Source organism: Falco biarmicus, chromosome 8 (genome assembly GCF_023638135.1).
Source record: "Falco biarmicus isolate bFalBia1 chromosome 8, bFalBia1.pri, whole genome shotgun sequence".
Taxonomy (NCBI): domain Eukaryota; kingdom Metazoa; phylum Chordata; class Aves; order Falconiformes; family Falconidae; genus Falco; species Falco biarmicus.
Genome location: NC_079295.1, coordinates 44547892 through 44567138, shown reverse-complemented (window position 1 = coordinate 44567138; position 19247 = coordinate 44547892). Strand labels below are relative to the sequence as shown.

At 38.1% G+C, this 19247-nt stretch overlaps 1 protein-coding gene across 18 annotated transcripts in view; it reads left to right on the top strand.

The window, feature by feature from the left end:
- BAZ2B (bromodomain adjacent to zinc finger domain 2B) overlaps positions 1–19247 on the top strand; it is a 156436-nt gene that overhangs the window by 65391 nt on the left and 71798 nt on the right. For 14 of the 18 annotated variants that reach the window (XM_056348282.1, XM_056348295.1, XM_056348294.1 and 11 more), the window contains exons 3-5: positions 3277–3336; positions 7959–8114; positions 17851–18012. In XM_056348282.1, the coding sequence (XP_056204257.1) occupies positions 7961–8114; positions 17851–18012 (316 nt within the window). In that variant the 5' untranslated portion in view covers positions 3277–3336; positions 7959–7960. The remainder of the gene's footprint in view (positions 1–3276; positions 3337–7958; positions 8115–17850; positions 18013–19247) is intronic. The other 4 variants (XM_056348284.1, XM_056348285.1, XM_056348283.1 and 1 more) reach the window with 1 other exon arrangement.

Here is a 19247-nt window from a genome sequence, read left to right as displayed (position 1 = left end):
GTGATGTTCTTCACTTAAGTCTTTATTCTTACTGGGGCATTATCTTATTGGATACTTGAAGTTGGAGGGAACACAGTAACAAAGGAGTTTGGTTAGCTGTTCACACAGTTAAAAGTACAAAAAGACTAATTAATGCAGATTTTGGGAGCAAGTCCCAAGTGTTTAGTCATGCAAGGCCCAGGAACCTTCTCATCTAGAGTTGTCTTTACTATTAGAATATGATGAGAATTTGAGACAGATAAATAAAAGGTGACAGTTTTTATTTCACAGTTCTGATTTTAATGGATTTGTCTGCCACAGGAGTGTTCAGACACTCCTCTTCTTTCATGTTAAAGTCCAGTCAAAGCAATTCTTTGTGTTAGTGGTTTTATTTCAGCACTCAAGTTTGCTGATGTAAAGACTTCCTGGAGAAGTGTATTGAAAGAGACTGTGCTGCTGCACTTCACATCATTCTGGTAGCTTAATTTCTAAAATGACACTGTTCTTTGTTGTCCTTTCTTGGTAGGTGAGGAAAATGTTAATAATAAAAATGTGTAGTCATACTTTTGTGAGTTCTAAATGCATTTATTTACCTCTGTGAAACATCTAGATATTCTGTGCATAAGTAGTACATGGTTGAGTGAAAAGATTAGCTTGATAGACATCAGCAAGTAAAATTTGGATGCATAGTAACTGGTAAGCAAAATAATATGGAGTGTATCACTGGGATATTACGAGCAGGAGTACTTGTTTCAGACATCGCAAGTTTTAGATGTGAGCAGGGAAGATAACCAAGTGATTCTCAGGAAAAGAACCTGAGTTGTTGTTCAGCTTAGAGAGGTGAATAGGAGAGCAGGATACACGTAACCAAAAAAAATTAGGTGATGGTACTTGCTTTCAGTTGCAGAATGGTAGACTAGGTAGTGGCCAAGTACTATGCTACTGACTTGTCCTGTTTCTCTTAATGTTTGGAAACTGGAGGCCTGATGTTCATAGTACTGGGAGCCCTAGCACGCAATTAGGTTTGTAAGACTAGAACAAAATATAATTATTTTGAGTCCTTAAACATAAATTTTATTACTGTACCATGTCAAGGAATGCATTGTAAGGGCCCCCTGTTCTCCCCTCATCTGAGGTACTTTTTTGAGATTTCCTATAGGTAGCCTGCTTACACCTATGTTTATGGATTTAATTCAGAGTTTTCATGTTTGTAAGCTGCAATGAAACAGGTGTATTGACAAAGTATTGCCAACAACAGAGCAATGTGCTGTCTTTTTAGCTCAGTGTTAAAAATCACCTGATTTTCAAATGACTGGATAAGAATGAAATAGAAATGTTTAACGCCTTATTTTCTAGTATGTACAACAAAAAGGACTAAAAAATGGGCTTTAGAATACCTAAAGTACTCAAATAATCTTTATACTGCTACTTAATATTCTGATTATTTTAGCAGCTATACTTAGAAATGCTGGTTTTGTTTGATCGAGCCAAATGGTAATTTCTGTAAAAAGCATGCTATGAAATAGCTCACTTGTAATATATTTTCTGTGCTTTTTCAAAACTTACTGATTTTTTCAAACTACTGTTGGCATAGGATTTCCAGTGTGATTCCTGTTAGCTATTTAAGAGCTACCCTAAGAAACAGTTTTTGCTATGTGTTTGAAAAATGTTGTATTGAGTATTGGAATGCAGAGATTGTATAATAATTTATGATTTCAAAAATCGAGGTGGTTATAGGTACAGTTTGCTCAGTGCCCTCACAAACTTAAGTAATAGTATAAAATCCTATCAGTCTTGCTTCTGTAGAACAAGATGTAGTAGTACTAGAGTCTAGTACAGATGAACCAAGTATCAAAGTCTTATAATCAGGATATAAAGAAACAGTTGTGTGTGGAATGAAAGATTGTATTTTTACACAGAATTTGGAAACAATTTTTTAATCTGTTTAATCTGAACTGTCATGCACAAAACTATAATCCTTAAACTGATATTCATCCCAAGTCAGTATAAAATATTGCAGTCATGCATTTTTTTTTCTCTTTGAACAGAAAGTTTTGTGAAACGTCAGTTCTGAAATGAAACATTTGCTTCGGTTTGGTGACAGAATCTGGTGGAATTGCCTCTTTTCGGCACTTATCAAACTGATGCCAGAGAATCCTTGCATTTGAATATTCTTCAGATACTATTATTTCAGCATGTGCAGTCATGACTGAGTCCAGGCTCTACCTCAATTTTAGGTAGTGCCAATACTTACTTGCTGTTTAGAATCTGCTTAGAAGTGCTGGAATACAGACATGTAGTGCTGTCATCTCTGCTCCATGAGCTGTGTCTCCTTGGGCCTTAATGTTGTCTCCACAGAATTGCACTGTACCATTGTAATCCTGCTATCTAGAGAATGACTGCTCATCTTCCGGAGCTGGATGAATTGCATAGCTTTTCTGCTGGCAAAAGTAAATTATATGATGGGGTCCTTTTCTTGTCACCTGATCAGAATTTGTTGCCCTGCAAGGAGTGGCTTGTGCAGATTAATTGTACTAGCAGGCAGCTTTGTAGGGTGAGCATTCCTGATTGAGAGTGTTTACATCTGTGTAAAAAGCTATCTGCACTAATCTATTTTTGTGTTTTCAGGGTGGTGGTGTCAGCTTTTCCTGTCCTAACCCAACACAGAAGTGAAAATAACAGAAGTTGAAGGGTGCTTAATTGAAATAAAAGTGGTGACTGCTAAACATACATGTACAAAGTAGATAGTCTAATACAGAATAACAAATATTATTGCTGGATTTGCCTTTATTTATTTAAACCAGACTCTTAGTCTTTTTTTTTTGGTACAACTTGGATAGATTGTATTTCTTGCCCAGCATTAAACAGCTTTCAGGAATATATTCTGAGGTTTATCCTGAAGTGAGGAACTTGGAGGGTTGCAATTTATTCTGGCCTGTGTACCCCTTCCCTTTTCTGTCCATGGAACGTAAAGCAACTGCATTATAATGCCCTCTGTCATTCATAAGTATTCTTTCAATATCATAATCATGAAATGTGTGCATGCAGAAGTATTTGAACTGAGGTGTATTTCCAACTAAAAACAACACACTTGTAAAATAGGAGAAAATGAGATTTTGAGTTGCAACTTAATTTGCATGTATCATGTAATGATGAGTTTATCTTGTCAGATGAAGTCAAAACAGATGCATTTTTAAAAAAATGTCAGATTATCCTGAGTCTATTTAAAATAGCCATTACATGTTGCCAAGTTGTAAAATGGCAACTGATTGCCTTCTCTGTTTCCATTTTTGCCAGGCCAGTCCTGTCTCACTTACGCCAAACGTAAGACTTGGATCTGCTTTGAAGTGGCTTTTAGTAATCCACCTTATGTGGGTAAAGACTGTTAAACATTTGTGGGGTTGTGATGTATTTGTGATTTTTGAATTATTTTGAATATTTTCACTGCTATGGATTCTGATGCAGTAAACAGTGAGTTATTACACCGCTGACTGAATCTTGTCTGGTATGAGAAAGGGAAGGGCTATGAAGGGTTTAGAGCATAATGTAGAAGTGTACTGTGTGCCTTGCACAGTGTAACTGACAGTAATATATTGAAGTTACTTGTGGATAGAAGCGTCTTTGTAGTTGGTATGGTACCTATGAAACACAAGCCAGTGTTGCTGTTGATTTACTAAAAAGAGTGTTATTGTGGTGGTTGATTTACTAAAAAAAGTTTTATTGTGCTAGGTTTCTTCCCTAGAGAGTTTTATGTAAAGTGCTTATAGTAATTTATTGAAAGTGACACAATTATAGTCAAGTTCTGCAAAACTTGGAATGTTTAGCACTTAACCTGGCCTTTAAGGTTTATACATCATTTGAGACTTGTAAAATGAATCTCATTAATAATATTGACACTTTTTTTTGAGCTTAATCTCAGATGTCTAAAACACTGTAGCAGTAGTAGACTGCATGTTGGAAGGTCTGTGACTAGATGTTGTCACCAGAGCAGAGAGCATCACTGGGAGCCTCCTGTGTCTTGTCTGCAATGAACTGGACCCGTTCCTGTGGGTGCTGCACTTCTTTCTCTGCGAGGTTTTGGTCAGGGTACTTGTTTGGCTTGTGGTGGTCAAAAATATGCACTGCTTTGACAGTTGCTCCTCCTTGGTTCTATGGCCATTGTTACCTTGTAGCATGGAATCCGTGGGTGCAGCTTAGCCTGCTGGGTTGCCCCCCAGCCAGCGCTCAAGCTCTGCACTCAGCTTCTGTGCGTTCACTTTTTTGAGCTGTGCCCCACTTTGAAGGAGACAAGTTAGATTTTAAATTTTACTTCATAAAATTAAACCAAATTTCAGATCTGTGATGAATTCTAATTTGCTGGAGTGTAGAAGTTAAACTGAAAGTTCGAGGTAAGTCTTGATCTTCAGATTTTTTTCAAGACTCACTTTATAGTATCACGCATCCCAACTAACATTGACAGGATACTGTTATATCATGATAATAGCCCATGAAGGGTATTATTTTTTAATAACTGTTTAAGAATATAGGTTTTTCTGTGTTAGTACACATTTCAGCAAAGGCTTTGAGCATGGAATTGGTAGGAAATCTAGTTCACAGACATTTGATCTTGTTAAATGTGAAAATGATTTGATTGATGTTTCCTTTAGTAAACTTTTACCTCATTTTAGTGTTCTTATTTTTGTTAAACATTAGTAATTAGTTTCCGTTGTTTCTACTTATTCAATTTTTCTTTTACAAATACGAGCGTTTAAAAAGCAGTCATGAAAGATCATAAGTATTGGCTGGAAAATACGCTAAAATAGAACAAATGTCTAATTTATACTTGAGTTTAAAAAGAATATGGATCTGCTGTAACTGGTATGGATCTTTTTAGTCACAGAATGTATTAGGTCTACAGTATAATTATTGCTGATCCCGACTAATGACTGTTTCGGGGATTATCTCTTTTGGAGTCAGCCATCTGCTGTGGTCTGAGTAATTAACTAAACATAATTAAAGGTTGACTTAGTTTGAAAGCAGAAGTATGTATGTCTCTAGGAAAAGAATATGATTTCTTCAGTTCAAAATCATTCGGAAATGCCAATGTTCCAGTTTTCTATTAATGACTTTAAATAAGCAGCTGAATTAAAGGTTGAAAATGCAACCCCCTCAACCACCACCCACAAACTGAAACAAAAAGAGCTGGGGAGAAGCCTTACAAGGGTAGTTTATTACTGTTCTCTCAGTTCTTACTTGATGCTGTATTACCAATTCAAGCAGATGGCTTGCCTTGGTTAAAAGCTTGGAAGTATAGCTAAATTTACATTTCTATATTAAAAGAAGTATTGATATACCAAGAATATCTTCCCATTTATGACAACAATACAGATTGCTTCTAAGTGGTTCTTAACTGTGCTTATTTATAACATATAGTAGATGGTAAAGACTTACTGTAATGCTCTATTATTATACACAACTTGACAGCAATTTTTTTAGAAATTGGAGAGTTATATATGTTTCTGTCAGGAAACACAAGTAAAATAAAAAGTTTCAATCCTGAGTTTTGAATGCAATGTGTTAAAACTTGGAAATACTTTCCCTTTTATAAGTGATTACTGTAATAATACCATTATGATGTCTTACTGATTTCCTTTATGCCATCCATATATAGAGTAAATTCACTGTGGCCATACTTACAACAATGAATACCAAAATACAGAACCATAGTTTTTTGTACAAGGACTGCTTGTTGGCCTCACCTAAATTCAGTCATTCACAGTGTCTAAAAACTGTACTTTGTTATATTCATTTATGTCTATTTATTAATCTGTATATACACTGAAGATAGTAATTTTTTTTTTTTTTGTAGTATGAAATAATGCATGTGGACATAATGATGTTTAAAGTCTACGGTATACAAAATATTTAACAGTGCCCTGTTTCCACTAAGTAGCAGTTTAGCTGAACTATAGTCACAGATTATTAAAAATCAGTGAGTTATTCTTTAACTCTAGATACAAAATGTTTAATTGGAGAAAAGTATGTAATTAGGAACCCTGAATTAAAAATTAAAATGTTTAATAATCTTTTGCCTTGGTAAGTTCTCTGAAGGAAATAGTTTTCGTGATTTCTACTGTTGTTCTCAGTATAGTAGTAGATACTTTTTTTGTACTGTATCAGTGTAAGTAGTTGATTTCTCTGTATTTGCAGAAAACCCCCCAGTTTTCTTCTGTATTCATGAAGATTACGTGTGATAAATTGGGCTGTAAAGAATAAAAGCAGTGAAGTCTTTTGGTGCTGTTTGCAGAATTGTTTGCAGTTTGTGTAAAGGGTAGATTCTATAAGATATACTATAGTTCCCTAGTTAGCAGAATTTTCACTTCAGGTAAGCAGTATCTCGTGTTCTGTTAGCTAGCAAAATCTGTATAGACTTTATCCGGTATGTAGAAATTGGCACATATAAAAGTTACTAGTGGTAAGGAATAAATGATTTAGTTAAAATGGTAAAAGATACACAGTGTATCTTCCAGGTATTTTGTGTGTTTCTCTGTGACTCTTGCTTTTGTGTTTCCTTTGGCTTTTTAAGGTTCATTTTTACTGACTGAGAGAAGAGAAGAATACTGTGTCTTTCTGGAGAAGCAGTTAACAGCTTTTATGCTGGCTTTCCAAATGACTATTTGCGAAGTTGCTGTTTAGCATAACTTTGGATCAGAAGTGCTGTTTAACACATCAGTTGTCTAAACTGATTAGGATAGCATTTGGAAAAGTGTCTCTTGTGTACTTGGCATTCTGTTGTACAATGGTTGGGGTGAGATTTTACAGCCTGGTACCTGTGATGGGGCTGGGAAAGGTGTTGCCTCTGTAGCTGAAGGAGGCTGCAGGATGGGAATTGGTTTCTCAGAAGTTTCCCTGGCAGGAGTTAACTGTGCTTAATCTCCTTGCTTTTGTAATAATAAAGGCACTCTGAAAAGACTTTTTTCCCCCACCTTATTTATACTTTGATCCTGACATACTGTCAACTGAAGCTCTGGCAGGTTGAGTCAGATAGTGTTTTGACTCTGCTACCACTGTGCTTGGACAGCATTTGCTTGGTTGCAATTTGTAAGAATTTGAGGAACTACTTCTCAACAAGTATTATTTTTAATAATAATTTTACTCTTGTGTGTTTTTGTACAACATGTGTGCTTGTTCAGTGAAATACATCTGGTAACTTTTGGTTTAGGCAATAGTGGCACAAATAAAAATGTCTTATTTCACATGGAAAGCTCACCAGGGAAAAAAAAAAAGCTAGCAGCTTACAGGAGTTGTGATACGCTATCTCATCATAATTGCTGGGTCTTTCCCTAAATTAAGAGACTAGATGCAGACTTGCTGGCATGCGTTACAGGTTGTGTAAAGCTGGGGTGTGTCAGGGAGCCCAAGAGCAGGGCAGCTGTGCCAGCAGGGACAAGCTAGCAATGGGGGAGCTGCAGGCAGCGCTGGTCCCGGCTCCGGCACAGGCCCACAGGCTCCGAGCCTGAGGTGTCACACGGGCCAGGCCAGCTGAAAGGGGCCCGTTGGGCCCAGGGGACCCCTGGCAGTGCGGGCAGGCGCGGCGGCAGGCAGCACTGGTGCAGGCCTGGCAGGCAGCTGTAATGAGACATGGACACAGCCCAGGCTGCAGAGCTGTGGCCTGCCTCAGGCGAGGGCTGGAGGTGCTGGCCTGAGCCAGTATGGACCTTCTGAGCAGAGGGTGTGGGTGGTGGTCCCAGGTGAAGCTGTTGTCATAGTTGAAATGTGATGTAGCTCTCAACAGCGCTGCTCTGTTCCCTGACTGTGGCAGTTGTGCTGGATTCCCCTGAGCGCCGTTCATGTGACATACCCCTTGTGTGAAGGTCTTGTAGCACCTAATCAAGAATTGAGTGCAGATCCCGAGGCGTGGTCAGCACAGACACTCCTGTAGTTCCCTTGTGATTTCATTTCCTGCCATAGAAGAAAAACATGTATCTTCTCTCTTACAGATATGGAGTCTGGGGAGTGGTTAACGTCATCATCCGTCTCTTCTACTGCAACTGCCTCGACTCCAGCATCTTCTACACCATCTGTAGCTTCAGCAGTATCGAAGGGTGGCCTTTCCACTGGAGCTGCATCACTGAGTTCTGCAATCAACACATGCGGTAAAAATGACTCAGTTAATACATTGAAATGTGATTTTAGTGTTTGTCAACAATTCTAATTATTATTACAAGTCGAATATAATAAGATCGCACAGATGCATCAAAAACAAATGTTTGGATTCCTTTTGCTAAGTGACATGTGAATACATTTTACATAAGTACTTGTTTATTGAAGGAATGAAATTAACTTAAAATTGCTTATTTCAAATATTAAAGAACTTTTCAGTTTGCAAAGCTGCCTTGGAAATGAGGATCAAATTAAGTATTGATCTAACAAACTCTGTGCCATGTTCAGGCTAATATCTAATAATCCACTTCTGAATATACATCATGTTCTCAGCATTCAGGCCCAACCCTGACTGTATTTTTGTATCTGGAGGAATAGTTTTGTCTAATGGAACTTGAGATCAAAAAGGTGAATTTCAAAATGTCATAGTCTTAGATATTCTTGACTTGAGTGTGAAACACCTTGCCTTGAGTCAGAAAATTACATGGAAGATTTCTCCATGCAAGAATCTCATTTTTGTCAATGAAACTCATTTCAACTGAATGATGCGTATGTCACCAACAGAACAAGAAATGGTATCTCACTCTTCCCTGCTGTTTCTTCACTGTGGAGAACAGATGATACATACTCTTTTTGTTAGCCTGAGTACTGCTGATTTTTATGACATATGCAGGAAATGGGAAGATTTTCAGCTTAAATTCATGGTAATCTGCTACTTTCGGAACAAACTTGGTTCTTGCAATGAAGTGAGCAAGTGTGTGTTCTCCAAACTGAAAAATTCTTCTGCCCTGGATACTATAGAACCAGTAGATTCTAAGTGCTCTACTACAGCCTGTGTTTTTTCATTTGCAGCTTGCTTGGGAAGAAAAATAGAAACCAGAATGTTTGCATACCTAGAATTAGGTCTCAGCTATTTTTTTTTAATTACTTTAAAATCAGCCAGAAAAGTTCTTAACTAAAACTGATCCAGAACAAGTAACTATGTTTTATTTTTCAGTACCCCACTACAAACTCAACTGCAGGAGACTTTTGTGTCTGTTCGTTAGCCCATGCCATTTGAAATGGTTCTCTGTGGTGGTTCCCAGAATCTAGTAGGAGTTCATTTACGTATGGCTATAAATGTACGGTCCCCAAATGAGGGTTAATATGACTCCATTTACCTCTCCCTGCTGCCTTTGCTTTGTAGCTATTACAGCATGTAATTTTTTGTCTCCTGTAACATTATGTTTGTATATTGAAGGATATGTATTTGGTCTATCAATATACAGTGAGACAAAAGTAGATGAATGATGTCATAAGGATAGTAAACTGTCATTTTCTTTCTTCATTAGGAAATCCAGTAGTCCTTTTCTTAAGTAGCCTTAAAAGTTTTATACTCAACTTTTATTTAAAAAAAAAAAAAAATTCATTGCTGTCTGATAGCTAATTAAGACTGATAGTAATTCTGAGTATTCATGGCTTGTTCCTTTTGGTTTTTTTTAAGGTCAGAGCCGTTGTCTGGCTGCATCTGATTTTTAAGAATGTATATATTTTCTCAAGGACACTTCATATACCTAAACACAAGCTGGAATGATGTTTACTATTGATACCCTCCCAGCAGTTATCAGTTTCTCTGCATGACACAGTACACTATGGTTACTGTTGCATCTGCTCTGAAAAGGTATACTGTCCCAGAGAAACCTCACAGAAGTGTTTATGCTGTCAACCAGCCAAAGACTGTTTTCCCATGAATGACCTGTGGCTGGAATGGCAACTTCATTGAGTCAAAACTTTCTTGAATTTACAAGATATTCAGTAGTCAGGATAGACTAGTGTCGTAAACTGAGATGTTATTCACTTCTGTGATAATTTAAAAAGTAAAAAAAAACACAAACCAAAAAACACAAAACCAAAAAAAACCCAAAACAAAAAAAAGAGACAATATCTGCCAGTGTCAGTCTTTACATTTAGAAATGCATTTCTCTAGCATCTAATAAAATAATTGTTTAAGAATGAACAGTTATTCTTGTTCTAAGAGAACCTGCTAGAAGAAGGTAAAGTCATCTTAATCTACGTTAGATCAGAGAGGTTCTTTTTATTCCAGTTCATCTATTTATTTTCTTTGTAGCAATCAATAGTCTATTAAGTAGTCTCCACAATACACTTGATTGGATGCCCTGTCAGGTCCCCACGATGCATGGTGAGTTAGGACTGAGAATCTTTATGCTTTGGCAGGTAGATTTCACTACATATAAATTATTTTGGCATATTCCCAAGTCAAATGGGCAAAGCACCTGTGTTGAAACTATTATGGAATATATATACTGTTAGTTTAATTGGCTAATATGACATTAGTTCCTAAATAATTGAAGCATTCCAGTCAAGTAAACAGATACTTCACTTAATTCCTCCTTATTCACCTATTCCTGAAAATAAGAAGGTGTATTGGAAAAGAAAATTGGCTCTGGAAAGAGGTTTAAATTCATCCTCATGAGAATGGTAGCAACTTTGGAAGAATATAAATCAACAACCTTTTCCTTGCATGAGTAAATGATACCGTAATTCATTGTTTTGTCTTTGTGAGGGGCAGTAATGCCAGTATGTGAAACTGTTCAAAGTTGAACAACAGAGTCGTACAGTTCTGATATTGTCAGACATAAGGGTCCTTTATTTTTAATTTTCAAAAGAAGGAAGTTCATTAACATTTTATAAAATGGAAAAAACCCCAATCAAAACCAGAAAGCAACCTTCTTTTCCAAACCAGGAACTGCTTCTATCAAAGCAAAATTCTTCATTCTTTTTGGAGTCTGCTATTTCTCCTTAAATGAGACCCAGAAGAATTTTAAAGTTGTGGGCATAAATGTACAAAATCACAGGATTATTTTAATTAGAAAAGTTTGTAATTTTCCACTTGATTTTCTGATTTATAGTTAAAAAATTGTTTTGTTTTTTTTAACTCCAACTATTTTTTGTGTCTCAGTCTTTTATATAAAAATGATATTGTTGCACCTGAAATAAATGCTGAGAAAGATCAGATTTAGTGCCTAAAATGTAAAACTGTATAAACAATTTTTTTTTGTGGTGTTTTGTATCATCCTTGGGTTTGTCAAAATTTTCATCCAAGGCTTGTAGGTATTTATTGACTTCTAGAGATTTTTAAAGATTGTGACTGCTAAGTGACAATAGCAAAATTGAAGTGGATATGTAGAAACAAAGTGGTGATTAGCAGTTTGTGGACTGTACAACGATTTTTTAGGTTGAGGGAGAGAATGTGATGGTAATAGTTAAAGCGATGCAGATGCTTAGGCAAAGTACAAGGATGTGAAGAATAGTAAAGTACAGTTGCCAGCTTTGATACTAACAGACTACCCATAGTGTTACACAGTCTACATCACAGGTTCTCAGATTTTGGAAATGAATGTTAATGGTCAGCACATCTTAATTTTAGTGTGTTATATATGTATCGTTAAGAAGCAGTCTCTAATTTCATTATTATCAATAATTCTTGAAACGTACCAGTTTCATTCAAACTTCCTGCTTTATATTATTACCTTTAAAGGCCAGAAACTGATTTCTTTCTCACTGTTCAGTCTGGACAGTGCAGTGGGGTCCAGGCACTGGCTAAACTCTGTTTTTTAGGGATAGGACTGTGACAAGAATGTGCCATGTGTAAAAAGTAAAAAAACCAAAAAACAAACAAACCACAAAACAAACAAAACCAACCTATTTTTTCAAGGTTATTGAAGAACATAAAAATAAGGAGGAGAATAATTGAATAGGTATAATTCAAGTACTTCAGTGTTTCCAAATTCTGTCGTATCTAATATTTGCTATAGGGACTACACAGATGAGTGAACAATTTTGAGTATTGTTTGGACATGGAATTTTACCTTTGTATGTAAGAAATGGACTTAGTAGAAACAACCTTGAAAGAAAAACAGTTTCAGTGTATTGCTTTTTGGATCTTAGAGATTAAAAGAAACCATTGTATTCAAGTACCAAAATAATTCCATTTAAAAACACATCAAGGACCTAGTAGTTGTTATATTAAATAAAGCAAGTCTCATCGAGATTTGCCATGTGATTGCTAAGTTTTAAAACATGGCTTAGTAGGTCAGTGCACTGTTCCTTGTATTCTTACTTCTCAAAGTTAATCTGCAGTGTTTGTGCCTAAATTATGTATCAGCTTTCTTAGTAGAGTGCAGTTTTGTCAATCCCTTTTGAAAATTTCATTTTTTTTTAAAAATTAGTCCAAAACTAACTTCTTTTAACCTGTAACTTATGAGGGAAAGCTAAAGATGGAGTCCTTGCAACTGCATTCATGTTTGTTACCTGTGTACTTGCTTCTGTGAGAGCATATTCAGAATTCATTAAAATACTATTTTTTTGGGGGGATGGTGGTGGTGATGTTGAAGTGCTTTAATGAGATAGCCAGTGCTTTTTCTTCATTTAAATTAACATATTTTTAATGTTCTCTCTATTTATATGAGGGTTTCTGGTTTTTAAACCAATGATAGGGGTGGATGTTTGTTTCTTCCGTACATATAAACGGTTTCCAGCCTTTTCCAATCTTTCCAGCTTCTTACAATGAGGAACATTCACCAGTACTATGAAGTCGTGCGTGCAAGTAGTTCGGAATCATGCATACAAGGAGTCTGGAAGACTTGCTGGTGTTGGGAGGCATTGAAGGCAAACTTTGCAAGCACTGTAATGATTAAAGAGCACAAAGGAAGAAAACACAGAAATTTCTGTCACCCTAAACAGTTCTCTAGATTTGATGTGTAAATTGGAATGTCCTTAGCATTGTTAGAAATACCATGTCATTTTTGTATTTCTGCTGGTTGGTGCATTGATGCTTTGTATTTTAAGGCATTATTTATTCCTTTTTAGCTCTTTTGAAAACCATATATTGCACCATGAAGTTCATTAATATTAACAAAGGCATTCATAGTTATCATTCCTTGTTACTAAGAGACCAGGATTGTTGGAATGGATGTTGCCCTTTGGAGTAATGCTTTCAATCATTTTATCTATGTAGTGGTTAGTAGAATTTCAAAAGCTGTGCCCCAAAATATTTAACCTATTTAAAGTAAGTCAAGAATGTTAAGGAGAGCAGTTTAACATGAAATTTTGCTATGCAGAGCATGTCTAGGGTTAGTTCGTAACTGGAAGAGCAAACACTAAAAGAAGAAATTTAAGGAAATATTAGAATTAATTGCTAGACAAACTATTAAATGTTTTCATCCAATAAAGAAGAGGAAAAATGTCATTACAGTTCAGTTTATTGTTACAAGACTTTGCTTCCATTTTTCCTTTATGTTGTGTTTCTTCTGAGTGTCTTTTAAATGCATATTTTTAAATTTATTATTTATCTGGAAACATTAGATAATGGCTTAGGTAGCACGCAACGTATTTTTTACATAATAATGCGTACTAAAGTCACCTACTTTTTTGATGCAGACATTTGATAATACTCTAAAGATAGGTCAAATTAAAACATCTTTTGAGCTTAAGTTTATCATAGAATAACATCATGGTTTGGGCTGGAAGGGACACCCCCCCTGCCCAGGCTGCTCCCAGCCCCATCCAGCCTGGCCTGGAGCACTGCCAGGGATGGGGCACCCACAGCTGCTCTGGGCAGCCTGGCCCACCGCCTCGCCGCCCTCACGGGGAGAGGTTCTTCCTGATCTCTGACCTGCATCTGCCCTCTCTGCGCTCAAAGCCACCCCCGTGCCCTGTCACACGTGCCCCTGTAAGAAGCCCCCCCCCAGCTTTCCTGCCGGCCCCTTCAGGCGCTGGGAGCTGCTCTAAGGCCCCCCCGGAGCCTGCTCTTCTCCAGGCTGAACAGCCCCAGCTCTCCCAGCCCGGCTTCCCAGGAGAGGGGCTCCAGCCCCTGCCCATCTCCGTGGCCCCCGCTGGGCTCGCTCCCACAGCTCCGTGCCCCCCTTATGCCGGGTCCCAGAGCTGGAGGCAGCGCTGCGGGGGGGTCTCAGCAGAGTGGGGCAGAGGGGCAGAGCCCCCTCCCTCGCCCTGCCGGCCCTGCTGGGGGGGCAGCCCAGGCACGGCCGGGGCTCTGGCTGCGAGTGCCCATGGCTGGGTCGCGCTGAGCTTCTCGCCCACCGACACCCCCAGGTCCTCCTCCGCAGGGCCGCTCTCAGCCCAGTGCACCTGTGAGCAAGCTCCTGCATCTGTGCTTGGCACTGCCCCGACCGTGTGCAGGAGCTTGCACTTGGCCTTTTTGAACTTCATGAGATTCAATGGGCCCACCTTTCAAGCCTGTCAAGGTCCTTCTGGATATGGTATCCCTTCCCTCCTGCATGCTGATTGCACAAAATGGCTTGGTGTCGTCAGCAAACTTGTTGAGTGTGCACTCAATCCCAGTTTTTGTTGAGTTTCATAAGGTTCCCCAGTCCATTCCTTCAGCCTGTCTGGGTCCCCTTGGATATGAGCTGTTGCCTCAAGTGGATTCACTTGTCCCCCAGTTTGATGTCTTTGCAAATTTTATGAGAAAGTGATCAATTATCTGGAGCAGGAAATAGATAAAGGTGTTAAACAGGACAGGTCTGAGGATGAAACCCTGCACTAATTCACTTGTCGTGGTCATCAATGTAGAGTAGGGCTCATTAACCGCTATCGTCTGCACATCCCACTGTTTTCTTGCCCATCTAGTTGTGACCCCATCTAGACCATAATGTCCTAATTTGGGTTAAGGAGTATTTGTAGGAGACTGTATCAAAATCCATGCTTACTTAGAGGTTAATGAGATGGAACTGTTCTCTTGCCTGTAGACCCAGTAATTTTATCATAGAAGGCTTTCTGCATGTGCCCAGAAATGTCTTCCTACATGGTTCATACAGTGGGCTCACTGCATTATTTACCAGGGGACTAGCAGAAGTGTGCCCTTTTTGTAGGTCTTTTTCTAGTGTCCTCCTGGTCTTTTTTTGAAGATGGGTGTGATGGTGGTCCTTCCCCAGTTGTTAGAGACTTCCCCCAGGATGCATGTCCTTTCAAAGGTGATAGTGTGACTTTGTCCTTGCATAGGCTGGGTCTGTCCTCCTGTCAAATTGCAGTGACGGCCTGATTTGGCTAGAAATGGTGATAGGTACATGATGGGTATAAGAGTTTGCCGTATGTCAACTGTATGCAATCATAATGGGAAATGAGTCATTGCGATATAGCTGTATTAGTATCACAAGTTAGGTCAGGATGTTGTTTTGGACACTAACAAATTACAAGAAGGAAGCTTAAAATGGTCTTTATGCTTATACCTGTCAATCGTAACAGATTTTTTAAGAAAACCTGTGTAAATTGTATGGTTCTAGAGAGGTACAGAACATTGGTAGAACTTCCGTAAATTAAAAAATTAAATTGGAAGCAGAAATATCTAGTTAAAGAAAAATAAATGTTTTTATTTAATACTAAACATTTGCAATATTTTTAGGTATGTTTGTCTTTTGTAGCTGCCTGCAATGTTTTATATGATGTGTAAGCTGCTAAATAAAACTAGTTGTAAATAATTTGTTCTTAGATGTGGGATATTGTCTTGAGTTTACACTGACATGTGCTTGCAAGTTTGTAGGATCAGAGGAAAACTCAGGTTGGAGGGAACTTTAGGAGGCCCCTGGTCTGAAGAGCAGAACCCATTTCCAGGGTCAAGATTGTCACCTCAACCCTTATCCAGTCTGGTTTTGGAAATCCCCAAGGACTGAGACTGCATATTGTCTTGGGGCAATCTGTTCCACTTGAAGTAAATCCACTGAGAAAGAAATAGAACCAAACCACTGAAACTCAAAATGAGTACTGAGAGATCTTAATGTAGACTGTGGAAAACCCCCTAGTTTCTCAGTGTCTCATTCCAGGGGTCCATGTTGTTGGTTTTGTATACTCCTACATCTTTTCTAAGGGAAATGCATGCCACAGGCTGCCAAGTTTGTAGACACCAGACTTAACTTTTCTTTCTTCTGTTTGTTCAAGTGACAGATGGAAGATCTTATCTGTAGACTGTTTTTTTGGATTAGTTAATGCTGTTAATTTTGAAAGGGGGAAAAAAAGAGGAATTGTGAGAGTGGTTTAGAAAATTGTTTTTTGTAAGTGCCTTTATTTTTTGGATGCTATTGAAGTCCAGCTGTGTGAAAGATACCTTATTGTAAAGCAGGGTGGTATTTTTGTTGGCTGTGTGTTTGTGGTTTTTTTGTGTTCTGTTTTTGTTTTTTAAATAAAATTTGGCTTTAAAGGCATTCAGTCAAGAAAAGAAGTGTCTTACAAAAATAGAGGCTACAAAGAGCTGTAGCATATCCAAGCTTGACTGATGAAGTCATTTGACATGACTGTTGACAGATGTCTGACAAAGCATTGTAATGCTTCCTGTTGTTTGACCATGGGATTGGTAATTAGCATTCTAGGTGTTTTAAATGAAGTTGTGAGCTTTGAAATTAAAAGTCTGAGATTAGAACTAAGTACTGTGGAAAAAGATTTAGGAGTAAGGTACATCTTCCATTTAAAATGGGGTTTTTTTGGATCATCTTCAGAAATTCAGCCCTGTTTAATTCAGTGTAATTCATCTAGAACCACAGCTAAAAAGATGAAATGCAATGTTTTAGCAATAGAAGAGTGGTTTCACAATTTCTACAAGGCAAAACTAATGGTTTCCTAAGAAATTTTACTTTGTACTTTGATACCAGGAAGGACTGAATGTTGAAGTGCTTACAAATGGGTAATTTGGTCATGATCAATAGAAGTTTCTTTAAATACTTTTCTAAAACTCACTTGCTTATGTTTAATTTTAGATCTTCAAAATGTTTGAATTTATTGGGATTTTTGAGTTCCGTTTTAAAATCTGTAATGTGCAAAATATCTTTGTTATTTTGTGTATTTCATTATTAGTTTGTGCTTTGTGTGTTTTGTAGGCCCCTATTCTTCTCTGAAATGGTATGTTTCATGTGTATTAAGGATAGATACATCAAACAGTTCTGCTTATAGAAAGATACTCTTCTGTTTCTGATCCCAGAATGCTAAAGCAACAGACTCTTTTCCACTGCTAACAGGAACTTCCATGGCAAATGTAATACCATTTTTTGTTAGAATTGCTCCCATTTTCAGCTGTTGCAGAAATACAGTGCCAATACTAGAAGATGCTAAGTGTAAAACTTTAATGATAGCTTTTAAAATATAAAAGCTTTTAAATAATTTTTGTTATTAAACCTTGAGGTTGGACTCACAGCATGTGTTTGAATAGTGCAATTTCAAGTGTGTTTTTTTTCCCCTGAGGACACATAGGTAGGTCATTTCATGGGGGGTTACTGCAGGTGTGCTTCTGTGGTGGAGGCCTTGGAGCATTCTGAGGTTGCAGAGGTGACTTAAAGGCATTGTGCCTTTGCGTACTTCTGATGGAGGAGGACTGGTGAGGTAATAATGGATGTTTAAGAGTCACCTGTGAATCTTGATCCTATTTATGACTAGCAGTCTCATTTTGGGGTGATCAGTCAAATAGCTTTCTAGTAAGTATTTATTTTCAGAATGCATTTAAATAGAACTGCACTGAAACCTTTACCAGAATGGCTGTAATGACTTAAGACCAGAATTGGCTGCAGGAAACTAATGTTGTTTAAGGAGTTCCTAAGTGTTTTGTTTTCTTCTTACTCCCAGATTTAGTAAACCTGCTCCAGATTACGTACAACAACATGCTTACAGAAATACTTAAATATATTATTTGAACTACTAAAGTTTGTTTTTATTTTCTTTGTGGAGCAGAATGGTGGCGAGCAGCGGACACACACTCTCGTCCTGGGGCAGCTTTTTTCCCACCACTCTTGGGAATTCCACCACTGTTTGCACCTCCTGCACAGAATCATGATTCTGCTTCATTCCACTCCAGAGCTACAGGAAAAAATATTCGGAGTAGTACAGAAAAAGGTAATGGCTAAAGTTGTAAAGGGAATAATCAGACTGAACTTGAGCACATGCAGAAAGGTGTGGAATTTGAGCTTTACCTCTCATTGTTCTTCCCGTTCCCGAACAGTTCTATAAAAATTGATTTTTATCAAGCCAGGCATGAGACATGCAAGTATGGGCTTTCAATTACTAAGTATTCCTACTAATTTTTTTAGTATATCTACTTTTTCCTTAGATAGTTTGTCTGGGACTGAGTAGTAGGGAAAAGTTTTCTTGTAAAGCTTGTGGTTTGATTTAGGAGGCCTTGTACTTCTACAGTGAACACTCCATAGTGAATCCTGTGTGTATGGGAAGCATCGGGTAGTAGCTCGTTGGGGGGTCATGGCAGGGATGGCTGCGGCCACAGGATCCCAATGAAAGTAGCCCAGTGACATTAGAACACTTTCTTGCATTGCAGGACGTTATTTTAGGTAGTAGCATTGCATGCCTTTTGAAGATGGGAGGCGCATTTGTTTTACGTTTGATCTCAGGATTGTTCAATAACCTCAGTGCTGCTGATGGCTTCCTGGGGGGGGTGGGTGGTGGCACTGGGAGGGAGGTGCTGCTCTCTCCCCTGGTGTTGGTGCCAGGACTTGAGGGCATGACTTAGAGCTGCTTCAGGGGAAGTTCGTGTTGGCTGTGAGGAGAATGTTGTTCACTGAGAGGGTGAGCTCGCTCACCAGGGAAGCGGTCATGGCTGCAAGCCTGTCAGTGTTCAAGGAGCATTTGGATGATGCTTTTAGATCTATGGTTTCCTGACTGAGTTGTCTGTCCTGTGTGCCGTCAGGACCTGACTCGGGATCCTTGTGGATCCCTTCCAGCTCAGGATATTCTGGTCTGTGATTCCATGACGTACTAACCAAACTGTTTTCTTACACTTTTGGTAGGTTTTAGGACCTGGTGTGTGTTTCAGAATCAATGTGGTGATAGTCCTGGGATTGCAGAGTAGTGAGTTTGTGTGATTAGGGGTATTTTCTTAGAAAACAAGTCATCTTGACAGATAAGTAAGCAAGCTTGAATGTGGATGTTACTTCAAATTGCAAAACTCATAAAATACTTTGGGCTTAGTGTGGTTTTCTTTGGAGCTGATTAATACTTTTGAAACTGTAAGCAAATTATTCTGTGAGGTACTTATTTGAATATGTATTTTTGTCTTTCTTTAAAATCATCTTTTTTTGCCCCTGACTAAACTCAAGGATAGTTTGGACTTAAAAATA